The sequence below is a fragment of the Taudactylus pleione genome, unplaced genomic scaffold (genome assembly GCF_031769625.1).
Source record: "Taudactylus pleione unplaced genomic scaffold, aTauple2 ptg000541l, whole genome shotgun sequence".
In the NCBI taxonomy this organism is placed as follows: domain Eukaryota; kingdom Metazoa; phylum Chordata; class Amphibia; order Anura; family Myobatrachidae; genus Taudactylus; species Taudactylus pleione.
This window is the reverse complement of record NW_028284943.1, coordinates 1,595,781-1,611,496: the sequence shown is the minus strand read 5'-3', so window position 1 is coordinate 1,611,496 and position 15,716 is coordinate 1,595,781. Positions and strand designations below refer to the sequence as shown.

The 15,716-nt window shown below is 44.0% G+C and overlaps 1 protein-coding gene across 2 annotated transcripts in view; it reads right to left on the bottom strand.

The window, feature by feature from the left end:
• The window catches only part of YARS1 (tyrosyl-tRNA synthetase 1), a 68,065-nt gene that overhangs the window by 13,711 nt on the left and 38,638 nt on the right, over nucleotides 1-15,716 (bottom strand). For both annotated transcript variants that reach the window (XM_088451211.1, XM_088451212.1), the window contains exons 5-9: nucleotides 9,362-9,491; nucleotides 9,193-9,273; nucleotides 5,741-5,833; nucleotides 4,586-4,721; nucleotides 4,417-4,502 (exon numbers count right to left, since the gene is read on the bottom strand). In XM_088451211.1, the coding sequence (XP_088307337.1) occupies nucleotides 4,417-4,502; nucleotides 4,586-4,721; nucleotides 5,741-5,833; nucleotides 9,193-9,273; nucleotides 9,362-9,491 (526 nt within the window). The remainder of the gene's footprint in view (nucleotides 1-4,416; nucleotides 4,503-4,585; nucleotides 4,722-5,740; nucleotides 5,834-9,192; nucleotides 9,274-9,361; nucleotides 9,492-15,716) is intronic.

Here is a 15,716-nt window from a genome sequence, read left to right as displayed (position 1 = left end):
CTGATGGGACGGGCCTCCTTCTGGGGGTTTCCAGGGTAAGAGGCCGACTTCTTCAATTTGCTGATTACTGTCAAACACCAACAGACGCCTGGGTCCGAGAAGTCTCTCAGGGGTATGCCCACACTTTCCAGAGGCATCCTCCCCCGAAGTTTTTTTTACAGAGATCCCCCATCAGATGCGATCAAGGGCCTTGGCCCTTCAGGAGGCCATTTACTCCCTGTTGCAGGCAGGGGGTGATAATTCTGGTTCCTGTGTTTCAGCGAGGAAGGGGTTATTATTCCAAAATATGTTTGGTTCAGAAACCAAATACGTCTCATCGTCCTAAATCTAAAAACCCTCAACAAGTTTATCCATGTACCCAACTTCTGTATGGAAACTCTTCGGTCAATTATCTTGGCAATGGAGCCCGAGGATTTTATGTTTTCCCTGGACATTCAGGATGCGTATCTGCATGTGTCTATTACACCATCCCACCAACAATTTCTAAGGTTTGCTATCCTGCAACAACATTACCGATTTCAGGCACTACCCTTTGGTCTATCAACAGCCCCTTGGGTCTTTACCAATATAATGGCGGTTATGACGGCCTACCTCAGGTGTCAGGGAATCAGACTACCACCATATCTAGATGACCTTCTGATATTGGCACAGTCTCCAGGTGTTTTACAACACCATCTCCAACTGACCATTGCCTGCCTACAGAAGCACAGCAGGATCATCAATTGGAAGCAATCCTCTCTTTCTCCAACACAGCAGATGGTACATCTGGGGACACTTCTGGATTCTCAGGCACAAAGGGTGTTTCTGGCAGAGGACAAGATTGCAGCAATATGATTGCGAGTACACAAGCGAAGGATATCCATTCCATCAGCGATGCAGGACCTGGGGTCAATGGTATCCACCTTCGACATGGCGGGGTATGCTCAGTTCCATTCCAGGCCTCTGCAAAAATTGATTCTCTCCAGGTGGAATGGACAGTATCATCTAATAAGGTCCCAGAGGATCCTGCTCACTCCAGACGTTCGTCTCTCGTGGTGGCTACAAAAGGATCATCTGGACAAAGGTTGCCCATTCTGGATTCCAAATTGGGTGCTTCTCCCCATGTACAACTGTCTTCGCGGATGGGGGGCAGTGACAGGTCATCACCCCTTTCAGGGAAGATGGACAAAATCAGGAAAGTCATCTGCCCATAAACATTCTGGAGCTTCAAGCAGCATACAAAGCACTCATCGTGGCACAGGGCCTGCTCCAGGGCAGGCCAGTCCAGATCCAGTCCGAAAACGCGGCCATTGTAGCCTATTTCAATCATCAGGGAGGCATGCAAAGTCATGCAGCTATGAGGGAAGTGATAAACATTCTGATTTGGGCAGAATGTAATCTCCGGCGATCTCTGCAATATTCATCCCGGGAATCCTCAATTGGGAAGCAGACTTCCTAAGTCGTCAGGACATACACGCCAGAGAGTGGTCTCTCCACCCGGGGGTTTTTCAACTCCTGGTGAACAAATTGGGCCTACCAGACATAGACCCCCATGGCATTACATCACAACCACAAGGTCCCCAGGTCCAGGACTAGAGATCCCTCAGCAGCCTTCGTGGATGCACTGGTAGTAAGATGAGATTTCAAGCTGGCGTATCCCTTTCCTCCGATTTCCCTCCTCCCAAGGGTTCTCAGGAAATTCAAGCAGGAACGCAGAACAGTAATACTAGTGGCTTCTGCTTGGCCCAGATGTCATTGGTTCACAACATATGGAATCTATCCATAGACAGTCCGTATGCTCTTCCTCTATGGCTGTATCCATTAGGGCAGGGTCCCCGCCTGCATCCGGACTTACCTCGCCTGTCTTTGACGGCGTAGCTCTTGAATCTTCCATCTTAAGAGCCAAAGGTTTCTCCAGTTCTGTGATTCAAACGATGCCTAGGGTACGAAAGCCTTCCTCTGCCCGCAACTATTACAGAGTTTGACATTCTTTTGGTCAATAATGTTCCCACAAAAAATATGACCCCAAGGTGTTTAGAGTTTCCCGGGTATTGGCTTTTCTCCAGGCTGGAGTAGACCTTGGTCTTTGCCTGACCACCTTGAGAGTGCAGGTTCTGCTCTGTCAATCTGGTTGCAGAGAAATATTACTTCTTTACCAGATATTACACATTTCTTTCAGGAGGTTCTCAGAGTTCAGCCTCATTTTGTCCCACCAGTAGCACCGTGGGATTTGTCTTTGGCTCTCAAAGGGCTACAAGTTACCCCATTTGAGTCTTTGGACTCTGTAGATTTGAAATGGTTGACAACGAAGACACTTTCTCCTCGCTAGCTCTTCTGCATGCAGAGTCTCTGATTTGGCAGCGCTCTCTTGTCGCTCTCCATTTTTTTATTTTTCACCAGGATAGAGCTGTTCTCTGTGCAAGGGAGGATTACCTTCCTAAGGTAGTGTCCAGTCTTCATGTGAATGAAGAGGTTCCAGCTTTTCAGTGTTCAGACATTTCTGTAGCTATGTGGAGCGCACAACCTGTTAGAAATTCAGATGCTCTTTTTGCGGTATATGGTTTTCACAAATGAGGATGGCCAGCTAACAAACAGACTCTGGCTTGATGGTTACGTATGACTATCTCTCAGGTGTACATACAGGCTGATCTTCCTGTCCCAAACACGACGACAGCACATTCTCCCGGTTATGGTCCACTACAATTTATGGGGCGTTTAGTTGTGGTGCCTCTGCTGAACAATTGTGGACAGAAGACAATGTGGTTGCCTTGCACACTTTTCGTAGGCTCTTCGCCTTTGATACTTTTGCCTCTCAGGATGCTTCCTTTGGATGACTAGTTATCCTTTCTGCGCAGGAGTGTCCCCACCTTTAGGGAAAAACTGCTTTAGAACATCCCCATGGTATCCCTGTGGTTCCCTATGGACCCTGAAGAAAAAAAGTTATGGTAGACTTACCATTGATAACTTTTTCTTCGAGGTCCACAGGGCACCCACCATGACACACCTGGCTGCATTGGGTCATTTGTCTTTCGGGCACAGAATTCCCTCATTTTCGGAGTGTGCTTCTGGTGTAAGATTGTTCTGCTTTCTCCTCTTTCCTTCTCCTGCCTTGGGCTTGTTTACAGAACTAAATGCCTGTGGCCGGGGAATATGTGGAGGAGGACCAGAGGCATGCGGAGAGCTGAAAGCTTAACTGTTTGGTGCCTGAATCACTCCAACCACCTTTTCTCCCCTCATGGTATCCCTGTGGACCTTGAAGAAAAAGTTTACCATAACTCTTATTTTTCCATCATACACAATAATGAACAATTATAGTGGATCATAACCTGGCATTGCATTAGTTTTGGGGCCACACATGCTACAATACTCAGGATTTGGCCAACATTACAGGCACATGCGCTCTCTCTTCTGCAGGGCCCATCATAGCAGTCACATGGTCTGTTCTGGCTATAATTACAGCCTGGCCTCGTATTTGTGATAACTGATTTGGCATGTTTCACTTCTCATGTACAAATTTTCCTAAATGCCTTGAATTCATTTAATATACAAGACAAATATTGTGGCTCAAATTCCGAAAAGCTGCCAGCAAGTGAGATACAATTTTCTATCAAAAACATTTCCAGAATTATTCTGTGCTTTTTTTTGCAGCATTCGATAGAAAACGCAGGTTGGCTCATTTTACGCCAAATCCATTGAGATATTCTGAATTTAGTCATTAATTGCTAGGTACATAGTGACCATCTTGAGGTGTTATTGTTTTGTCATTTACTGCGAGGTTGAAGTTCCACATCGAATACAGCTATAATTCATTCCTTATATCTTAACTGTGTTGACAGTATACTCTTAAGCTGGCCACACACTAGACCAACTTACATCCAACCAGCCAACTTGTTGATTGGTTGTAATGAAAATCTGGTAAGGAATGGGAGTAAATGATGATCAGCAATTTGCTTCTAAATGCCAGAAAACAGATGAAAATGGTCGGTCAGACAACTTTGTTAAATGTTTGATCTAAACAATTTGTTCAAAACAACAGTTTTTGTTCATTTTCCGGCATTTGGGAGCAATTTGCTGATTGTCATTTGCTTTCATACCTTACCAGATTTTCATTCCAACCAATCAACAAATTGGCTGGTTGGATGTAAGTTGGTCTAGTGTGTGGCCAGCTTTACTTGTTGCTGGGATACATTACTTTATATTTTCTTGACTTATGAGAAAATGATTAGTTTATATTTTACTTTTAATATATATTTTATCTAATAATATATAATCTATGCACAAATACACATACATAAAATTATTGTGATATTTATAATCAGTGTTAATATTTTATGCATTATATTCTAAAGGTATAAATATGCCCCATTTAAACGTACTGCACATATTTTTACTCGGATTAGAAAAACTGCATAAAAGCACATTGCATCATCATCTAACCTGTTCTGCAAAGTCTCTCTCCAGTGTATCAAAGTCTGTGTAGGTTTTATTCCCACCATATTTCTCATCACGAAGAATAACAAATTCTGAAACACAAGGCAAATATCAGATGTGAGAGTACAGAAATAGGTTAAAGGAGGATTTGTGCTAAACCCATACACAGGCATACCTGATTTTAGGGGAAATAGGACATGTCTCACAAAGCTCAAGACTCCGTTGTTCTCTATATTTCCTGGCTCACAGAAAGCTCTCTTTAACTTCTTCTTTACATCGGAGGGTGAGTCCAGGAGATCGATCTTTGATTCCTGAGAAGTTTTGCAGTTAGTTGGGAATAGCCGTATACAGTGGAAGCATCATTGAACGCAACAAAAACAAGCACTAATTTAATTTATAACACCTTTTAAAGATCCACTAACAGACAAGTGTATTCATCATAAAAGTGCACCATCTAATATTCGCAGCGCTACATGCAAGGGTAAAGGTCAGTTTAAGTGAAACTACTTTTCTTCTTAAGTGGCAGAACATGTCTAGTTAATGAACATGTTGTTTAGTAGTTGTTCCCTGAACACTGCCTTATTTCTGTAAAGTTAAGACACCATGTTACCTGTAATGATATTTTTTTTAGCATTATTTCACCTGTAATGTAGGGAAGGAAAGGGAGAGGAATGGGATAGTGGAGGAAGGCTAAAGAAGTCTAGATTCAAAAAGTCATAAAGCTGGCCACAGACATAGCAATGTGCTCAAGATGAGCCGATGTCTACGATTTCCCTTGAAACTCTCCCCGGCAGCTCTGCACACGATCTGGTGTCCAATCTTCATACGATCTCTCCTGCATCCAGACTTTCACAGTGCATCGGGTCCTAGATTGCGAGATCTGCCATACTGCACGGCAGATCTGAAGATGCGATGTGCGACGCGTATCGCATCGTGAGTGGGCACTCACGATTTACTCTCAATTTGGCCATATTTTACACGATCTGTCGTTCCAATGTGTCGGAATCAGCCAGATCGGGTAAAATATCGCTATGTGTGTGGCCAGCATTAAACGATCACTGTTAGAGCTCTTGCTAATGTGCTGAAACTAAATCCAGAACCATTAAATTGTATAATCTGTACATCTATTTCATAATTTAATATGAAAGGGATTTTTTTTTCCATCATCTGTAGCATTATAACAATAAAAGTAAAATACTGCAACAACAAATTAGCAGACTATCACCAAATGTAGTATGACAGTATGTTGACCTGGAGGTGAAGCTAAATGCCTGCTCACATCAACTACTTCCACAACTCTGCTTTCATCCTCTACACTAGCCACTGTTACCTCTTCAGATGAGCTCATCTTGACTCCGGTAAGTCCAGGTACCATAGGATTCATCAGATGAATGCGCTTTGTGAAACCCAGGGCAGGAAGGTACTACAATGGAGAAAACAAAGTAACTACAACAATATGCATCTCATCAACAAATGTAATAGACAAGTATAAAGTAAATGCAGGCTAATTTTCCATGCCAATCAATGTAAAATTAAATTTTCCTCACATTTGCTTCCTTATTGACACCTCCCAAGAATTGCAGATCCTGGAGAACAGTTGGCTTTAGAGTCCCAACACATTTTCTCGGCAGGGCCGTAACTACCGATTGACCAGGATGGTACTCGAAATTAATTTTAACACCTGGGGGTGCCCACAGCTGCCCGAATTAAAGCAAAACCGAATACAAGCGTTTGAATTTGTGAATATAAAATGAACTGATGGTTATGTTCTGTTCCTAAATATTCCCGATAGTCTGCTGTTTACAGCTGGACAACCAGCCGGCCTCGCCGCATGCAGCGACTTCTGGTTTAGATTGTAGGTTAAGTAACAGTCAGCCAGCAGGTCTGGCAGTTCAGGGAGATGCCCTTTAATAGCCTTCCAATGCTTTTCATGCCTCTGGCACTTTCTCAAGGATGCATTCTGTTTTGGAATGGGTCTCTCTCTTATACCCTTATTATTTGGACTTTATCGAAAACGGAAGTTAATTAAAATGATGAAAGATGATAAAGAATTTCCGTTTTCAATAAAGTCCAATTAATAAGGGTATGGTCAGATTGTCAGCAGTGACAATGTTGAAACGTGGAAAATGCCGATATTAAATGTCAACATTAGGGTTAGCCTTGCCTTACTACCACATTGTCGACATTTCATCAGCGTTGGCATGTCAATGTCGACATTAGGAATGTCCACCTAATATACCGAACACTGACCCACAGGGGCAGAGGGGAGCATTTAACTGGCGCGATCACATGGTATCTGCCCACAGGCAGCTGGGCATTAGCCGACACGGTGGCGTCCTGCTGCGTGCCCCGGCTTTTAAAAAGAAAATATGTTCTACACATGTGCAGAACAGATTTCCTCCTGCTGATCTGTCCTCCCTGCAGTAGAAAATATTTATCGATCTATATCTCTTTATAGAGGAGGAAGTTACTAACAGAGTGGGTACTTATGTACACTGGTAGGTGGTAGGGCTCTGCCACTGGAGATCTATTACCACTAGGGGGTGGGGAAAATGAAAATGAGGTTATATTTTCCTTTGGGGATCTGTTAACATTCAGGGGTGGGAGGTACAATTATAATGGAGTCTATGGAGATAAAACCTTTAAATACATTTTCATAATAAATTCTAAATTTAATTAAATGAAAAAAAAAAAAAAAAAAAACAGAATTTCCAGGTGGTTTTGGGGAAAAAAAAATTAGCCAGTGGCTAAAAGAGTAACATGGCTCTGCTGAAAGGTTCAGGCACAGAAGTGTGTTTTTATTGAAGTTCCTGCAGGTGGCGCTTTACTGTATATTCCCCATCACCATAATGTAAATAGGTTTATGGGGCCTTCTTATCAATATGTAAGCAAAATAAGGAGGTACCACATGCTGATATGTCTGTCATGGTAATTATTTCCCTCTGTGTCAATTTCTTTTTTAATGCAAACTAAAATTAAAAACACCTTTTAAAGATGTATTTAACCTGCGGTATGATTGGCGGTTATGGATACAGGAAGAAACATACATTCTATAAATAGAGTCACACAGTGCTGACAGATCACACACACACAGCTATTTCATATCTCTGGAATAATCTTTTGCCCACAATAATCTTTTTGACCAAAAGTGCGACTGAGCCAAATTCGGGGACTAAAATCCCATGTAATTTAAGGAGATTACTGGAAAGTAAGGACATTAGGGTCAGTCAGCAACATACCAGAATGTTCAGATTATAGAAAGGATAATGTATATAATGTTTTCCTGGTATCCGAGGACTGGGAGGAAAAGCAATAATCTCAGAAATATGCAAAGGTTATGATGACTAAATTCATATACTGCTTACAGAATGCTGACCGGCAAAGAGCATACTCTAATGCTATAATGACTGACTTTCATGAAAAGAGCAAAATATGTGCTCAAACAGAATTATATTAAAATTATGTATTACAACCTGTGTGACCAGCATGTTCTATATCTATACAGTATATATTTTAAGCAACCCGTTTCCCTTTTATATACTGCATGATAGAATAGTGCACATCAGGGGCATGCCCTGTCACTTGGCCCAAATGCCATTAATAGTTGCTTTTTGCGGTCCTAGGTGGCCCAATACACTGCCACACCGGACTCATGGCAGCAGAAATATGGTGTCCTGTTCCTATTATGTACACACTAATTAGACGCAGCACTCATTCTGGAGCAGCCAGTGAGAGGAGCACAGGGCATGATGGAGGCCAGACTCTCAATCCTTGCTGCTTCAAGTATGCTGCAACCTGGTTCAAGGCTTTTACTACATGAAATGACCCTGAATTTACCACACATGTGGTTGGTCATATTGAACAAATCTAGCCATTCCGCACATTTACTGTGGATGGACCTCATGTGGGATAGCTTATATGGTCTGTACACGATCGCTCACACAGGCAGACTAGTTATCTGCCAACCGGATGATTTGGCATGTCCGATGATTAGATCAATTTCAATTGGAGCAGCAGCAGTTTTACAGTCACACACACGGCAACATGGGGCAGGTACTGAATTACTGCAAGAACAGCAAGCATTAGACTAGCACATAGTAAAGTCCAATAGTTAGCACTAAACAAATCTTTAATCCGAATCCATAAGCATGTATTACTAAATACATAGACCAGTGGTTATCACATGCTATCACCACCAACATTTATTATGTTTCATTGGGGAGGTTGCAGGAACTACAGATTCACAAACATGACAGAGGCAGGTGCAAAACACAGAGCAGGGTCCATGCCAGAAAACGAGAACCACATTGCCAAGAAAAATTGTAGTAGATCTCTAAATGGGATTACCAAGGACTAACCCTTAACCACTTAACTGACCATTTTTTTTCTAAAAACTGCTCAGAAATCATTTTTTTCTTTATGAGTGAATTAGGTGAAGAACATGTATTTTAACACTGTCTGTATACTAAATATAGGGAGGGGGGTGGGGGAAGAAATCTATGAGTGGCACTGTCTGTATGCTAACTATAGGGAGGGCAGTCGAGGGGGGGGGCGGAGAACAGCTATGAGTGGCACTGGCACTGTCTGTATACTAACTTTAGAGAGGGGGTGGGGGAAACGGATAGCTGAGAGGCACTGCTACTGTCTGCAACTACTTGGGTCAAAAAGGTACTGCTCAGTAATTAAATTTGGCTTAGGGGTGCCTTGTTTACCCTCCAAAAATATTTACATTTCTCAGACAAAAGAAAAAAAATAAAAAATTCCGTACCACCTAATATTCACCTTTTCAGCAAATGTGAAGATTTTCCTTTGATCAACGCCTCCAAACTGTGCATCAACTTTCAAGTATTCTTCATCCAAGGCCTGCATAGATTAAGAAGAACAGACATAAAAATCAACATGATCAGATAGGACTATGATCTCCTTTTCTCTAGGTCCTGACTGATCGCACCTGCAATCCTGGGTACAAGAGACCACTGAGCAACGGGTGCTCGACTTGTTTCACCACCTCAGCACCAGCTTTCTTAGCATCATGTTGAGTGACGACGGAGGATAGCCTATACACATCCAATGTATACTCCCTGTGACATAGAACATGTAGAATAAGAGAAAAACAAAAAGGAAGAAATAAAATTAAACACGCACACACAGTAGAACGTTAAAGTAAAGTGATTTGCTAATGAACTAAATGCAACTACTGTAGGACTGGAGTGGAAAATACTTTCGATGTGAGTAGCAGAGAACCTGTTACTCACATAACTGGATATTTGTCAAAGCAACTTGGGATATTAAATAATATAATGCCCATATATAATTGTATGCATTTACCCTGTAAGAATTTGGCATGTCATCTTAGCCACTTAACCGGCGAATATTTTTTATTTATTTTTTTTAAAGGTGCACCTTCTCATGAAACCGGGGTCGTCATTATCCAGAGAAACGCGTCAAGGCTAAGACTTTTACTGCACTCGGATATATGATACACAATTCTTTCCTCTGGAACAAACCATCTGGCACTTAAGGGTCCTGTATACAAAGGATCTCTGCGCAGCTCGAGACGGAGGTCTTGCTGCTTACTACACACCAGATGGCAGCCCGAGACAGAGGCTGTTGCTGTACAACATACACCGGACGGCACCTCAGCTCCTATCCGCAGTGATGCACACAAGCGGCACCCTCACCCACTGCCAGGATCGATATAGGTGGCAGACATTTGGGAGTGACTAAGGGGACTACTGGTGACTGTATACACCCCGTCTAAACGGGACGTTTTTTTCCATCATTGCTGTCTTTTAGCAATCTATTCCTTTATAGTGGTATATGCCTCTCGGACCAGAGGATTTCAACAGAGAGTGGACTTACATGAGAGCGCAGGATTGTGGACACATTATAGGAGAGGGACTTGACTAGCAGTTCCGCATTTCATCCCTATGTGTTCTCAGGTGCTCCTATATCCACAAATTCTCTGATATTGGTATTGATACTGTGATCATTTGTTTCAGTGTGAAATTCAGCAACGTTCTTATTTATTTACTGGAGTTGTAATAAAGATATTATTATATATTGTGGTCACCTGATTTGACTAGCGCTCCTAACATTTTTTCTTGCTTACTTAGTTACTAGCAGGTGCAGATACTGCGTTAGTATATCCTGATAAAACAGGTTGCTCCTATCTAGGTGATCAGCGCACCCAGATTTGGTTTATGGTAGTACATGTCTTAGTGAACTCTTTTTCTTTGAGGTCCATAGGGTCCACAGGAACTACCTTGGGGTATGTGGTTGGAGTGATCCATTGCACCAAACAGCTTACAGCTTCCTAGCATGCATAGGGCCTCCTCCCTATATACCCCGCCCCCAGGCAGTTTGTAAACAAGCCTAACGGCAAGAGACAGAAAGTGGAGAAGGAAGTACAATGTACACAAGAAAATTTCTCAAAAACCAAAAGAGGGAATCAGTGATCCCAACTGAGGCCAGGTGCGTCAGGGTGGGTGCCCTGTGGACTCTATGGACCTCGAAGAAAGAGTTAACTAAGGTATGTTATACCATAACTCTTATTTTCTTCTTCAGGGTCCAAGGGTCCACAGGAAGTACCTTGGGGACGTCCTAAAGCAGTTCCCTTAAAGGTGGGGACGCTCCTCAGCAGAAAGGAGAATCCGACGCCTCAAGGAAGCATCCTGGGAGGCAAAAGTATCAAATGCATAGAATTTGATAAAAGTGTGGACCGAAGATCAAGTCACCGCCTTGCATAATTGCTCTGCAGAGGCACTATGTCTAAACGTCCACGGTGGTCCCACAGACCGAGTAGAATGTGCTGTCACCGTATGCGGAACAGGGAGATCAGCCTGAGTATACACATGAGAAATAGTCATACGCAGCCACCGAGCCAGCATCTGCTTGTTAGCTGGCCAGCCTCGCTTATGAAAGCCATATAACACAAAAAAATGCATCAGATTTTCTGATGGAGCTAGTACGATCCACGTAGATATGGAGAGCTCGAACCACATCTGAATGGCTGGGACTGCAATTTCCTCATTTATATGAAGATGGGATACCACTTTTGGAAGATACACCCCCCCCCCACCCCCTTGTCCAGAGGACAGCTCTATTCTGATGAAAAATCAAATATGGAGAGTGGCATGAAAGTGTTGCCAAATCAGAAACTCTGCGAGCTGAGGAGATAGCGAGGAGAAAAAGAGGAGAGAGTCTTCGCTCTCAATCATTTGAGGTCCACAGTGTCTAAGGGTTCAAAGGGGGGAGCCTGCAGCACCCCGAGAACCAAGGATAAAGCCCATGGTGCCACCGGAGGGACAAATGGAAGTTGCAGACGGAGAACACCCTGAAAAAAATGTTCTAACATCTGGCATAGTGGCAATTCTGTGCTGGAACCAAACTGACAATGCAGAAACCTGAACTCTTAAGGTAGCCAGACGAAGACTAAAGTCTAGTCTAGCTTGAAGAAAAGCAAGAACTCGGGAAACCCTGAAAACCTTAGGGTCATATTTTCTGTGGAAACACCAATGAAAAAATGAATGCCAAATCCTCGCCCTCAGCATCTTCTGGATCACAGAAATAGAGAAACCTTTGGCCTCTTAATACGGAAGCCTCAAGAGCCATGCCATCAATGCCAGCCAAGGTAAATCCGGATATAGGCAGGGACCCTGTACTAGCAAATCCGGTCGTAGAGGCAGTGGAAGCGGACTGTCTATGGATAGACATGTCAGATCGGTGAACCAATGTCTCCTGGGCCAGGCAGGAGCTATTAGTATTATCCTGCCGCCTTCCTGCTTGAACTTTCTGACGACCCTTGGGAGGAGGGAGATTGGAGAAAACCGGTATGCCAATCTGAAGCCCCACCTTACCGCCAGAGCGTCCACGAAGGCGGCTGCGGGGTCCCTTGTTCTGGACCCATTCCTGGGGACCTTGTGGTGGCGACGTGACGCCATAAGGTCTACGTCCGGTAGTCCCCACCAGGAGTTGAAAGACCTCCGGATGAAGAGCCCATTCTCTGGCGTGTATGTCCTGATGACTTAGGAAGTCCGCTTCCCAGTTGAGGGCTCCTGGGATAAATATTGACGAGATTGCTGGAAGAAAGCATTCTGCCCACAGAATGTTTGATATAGGCCACTGCGGTCGCATTGTCAGGCTAAATCTGGACAGGCCTGCCCTGAAGGAGGTCCAACGCCAGAATGAGCGCTCTGTGCTTTGCACGAAGCTCCAAAATATTTATTGGTAAGTCACTTTCCTGAAAGGTGTGATGACTTGTCGCTGCTCCCCATCCTCCCAGACTTGCATCTGTGGTGAGGAGTACCCAATCTGAAACCCAAAACGGACGACCCTTGTCTAAATAAGTCGTCTGCAGCCACCATGTGAGGGAGAGCCGAACATAAAAGGCGAGATGCGGATCATGTGAGACTTAATCCGATGATACGGACCATCCCAATGAGACAGAATCCATTGTTGCAGGGACCTGGAGTGGAACTGGACATAAGCCACCATATCGAAGATGGATACCGTGAAGCCCAGTACCTGCATTGCCAAGCGAACTGACACTTTCTGCTTGCAGAGTAGACTGTGCACACGAGATTGTAGTGCCGCAATCTTGTACATTGGTAGAAGAATCCTTTGCCGCAAGGAATCCAGCAGTGCCCCCAAGTGCACCATCTGCAGAGTTGGAAAAAGAAGAAGACGTTTTCCAATTGATTATCCAGCTGTGCCCTTGTAAGCAGGCAATGGTCATTTGTAGATGACGTTGTAACACCTCCTGAGATTGTACCAATATCAGGAGGTCGTCCAAATATGGCAGTATCCCGACTCCTTGTTGTCTGAGATGAGCAGTCATGACTGTCATTATCTTGGTTATACCCGAGGGGCTGTGGACAGACCGAAGGGTAGAGCCTGAAATTGGTTATGTTGCCAACCTACAGCAAACCTCAGAAACCTTTTGGTGGGATCGCACAATAGGAACATGCAGATATGCATCCTGTATGTCCAGGGAGACCATGAAATCTCCAGGCTCCATCGCCAGCATAATTGACCGTAGGGTTTCCATACGGAACTTAGGCACATGGATGAACTTGTTGAGAAACCTCAGATTCAGAATAGGGCGGTGACCCATTTGGTTTCTGAATCAAAAACAAATTTGAATAATAACCCCTTCCCTGTTGCGTCACAGGAACGGGGATTATAACTCCTGACCTCAGGAGGGCCCCAATAGTCTCCCGGGAGGCCAAGGCCCTGACCGGGTCTGAAAGATAGGTTGTACTAACGAACCTCTGATGGGGATGCCTCAGGAACGTGGTGCGTAACCCTGAGAGACCACCTTTTGAACCCAGACATCCGTAGTTGTCTGATGACAGGCCTGAGAAAACTGTAGAAGTCCGCCTCCAACCTGAGACCCCCCAGGGGGAGGCATACCCCATCAGGCAGTGAGCTTACCGTCCAACTTAGAAGCTGGACGTCTGGTTGACCAAGATTTCTTGGTCTGCGGTTTTTTGTGGGAATTACCCTGTCTAGAGGAAGACTGCCCCTTTGCCCTACTCTGTGGGCGAAAGGATCGTACTGTCGACTGCCTATACTTAGGGGTAGTCGTAGAAGGCAACCTAGCAGATTTAGATGTTGCCAGAGAAGCCACTAGGTCATCCAGATCTGGCCCAAACAGTACTTTCCCAACAAAATGCAAATATTCCAGAGCCTTCTTGGACCCTGTACCCGCCTTCCAGGTTTTTAGCCAAAGAGTTCTCCGAGCTGCAACCGCAGATGCCGACACCCGCATCAATAACCGCTTCCCCAACATACACAGCTGCCTCTAGCATCCGACAGAGATAAGACAGCTGTTCTCAGGTAGCAAAAGACATGCTATATTCCAGATACGTCATCCATTCTTCCATAGCTTTGGCTACCTAAGCCACAGCTGGTCTGGTAATAGCTCCAGATAAGGAAAATTATTTGAAATCAGTGTTTTCAAGCCTTCTATCTGTAACCTCCTTTAGTGAGGATGCGGAAAGAATGGGTAATGTAGAGCTCCTGATCAATCCAGTTACATGAGCATCAACCGTTGGAGGAATTTCCCATTTGTTGGAGCATATGGGAAAGATTTCTGGACTGCACAACCTGACTATATATATATGATGGGAGGTGCTACCTGATGAGACTAATTGCAGGCACAGAAACAGACAAATCTCAGGTGCACATCTCCAAATTATTAATATATATAAATGCAATAAAATTTTGCAATCAATAGAGGGTTTTAGCATAATCATGGCCAAGGTTATGGGCCCACCCACCATATCCAGGTAATCTCTTTCGGGTAGGTCCCTAACATACTAGGGTTCAAATCCAGAGCACAGGACCCCCCCAAAACTGGCCCAGCCAAGCCGCCCCAGGGCACAATTCTAGACAAGTCCTACAAGTTATATACTGTAGTGCAACTTTGGTTCATTTTTGGGGAGTGGGTCCCCCTGGATTGCGTTGGTTAATCTGTCTCAGGGCACCGCATTATAACACATTTTCCTTTATAACACATTTTCCTTTAAAACACATTTTAACCCTTCACTGTGTGTGTTTAATATATATGTACTTCACTTTTTTATTTTCATTCTTTATATGCAGCTGTAGCTGCTCCTAACTATCTCTTCACACTGCACTTTTCTTACTATGGTGGTGCCCTGGGGCGGCTTGGCTGGGCCAGTTTTGGGGGGTCCTGCGCTCTGGATTTGAACCCTAGTATGTTAGGGACCTACCCGAAAGAGGTTACCTGGATATGGTGGGTGGGCCCATAACCTTGGCCATGATTATGCTAAAAACCTCTATTGATTGCAAAATTTTATTGCATTTATATATATTATTAATAATTTGGAGTTGTGCACCTGAGATTTGTCTGTTTCTGTACTTCCCATTTGTTACATTCACCAAGTGAAAATGGGTCCCGAGAGGTTAAATTCATTGTAGCATGGAAATGCTTATTTGGAGTACACCATGCTTAGATATGAGAGTCGTCAGTTGCTCAGACTGAGGGAAATAATCTTTAACCACTTTCTGACGCCTAAAGACCGGAGTCTTTGGCGGAACCTCTTCTTCCTCTATACAGGACAGATCTAACCGCTCACCAGGGAGGGGACATCCACAGAATATTGATGGTCTTCCTCCACCGAGTAAGAACCAGAACTCTGCGTATCAGAGTGCGATGAGGAGGCAGAGTCAGAATCCTGAGGCAACGTCTGAAGGGAACCTCTCTTATGCCCCTGCTTTACCGCCACTGATCTATTTGCCTGGATTACCTGCTGTGGGGCTATAGATGGCAGCATGCT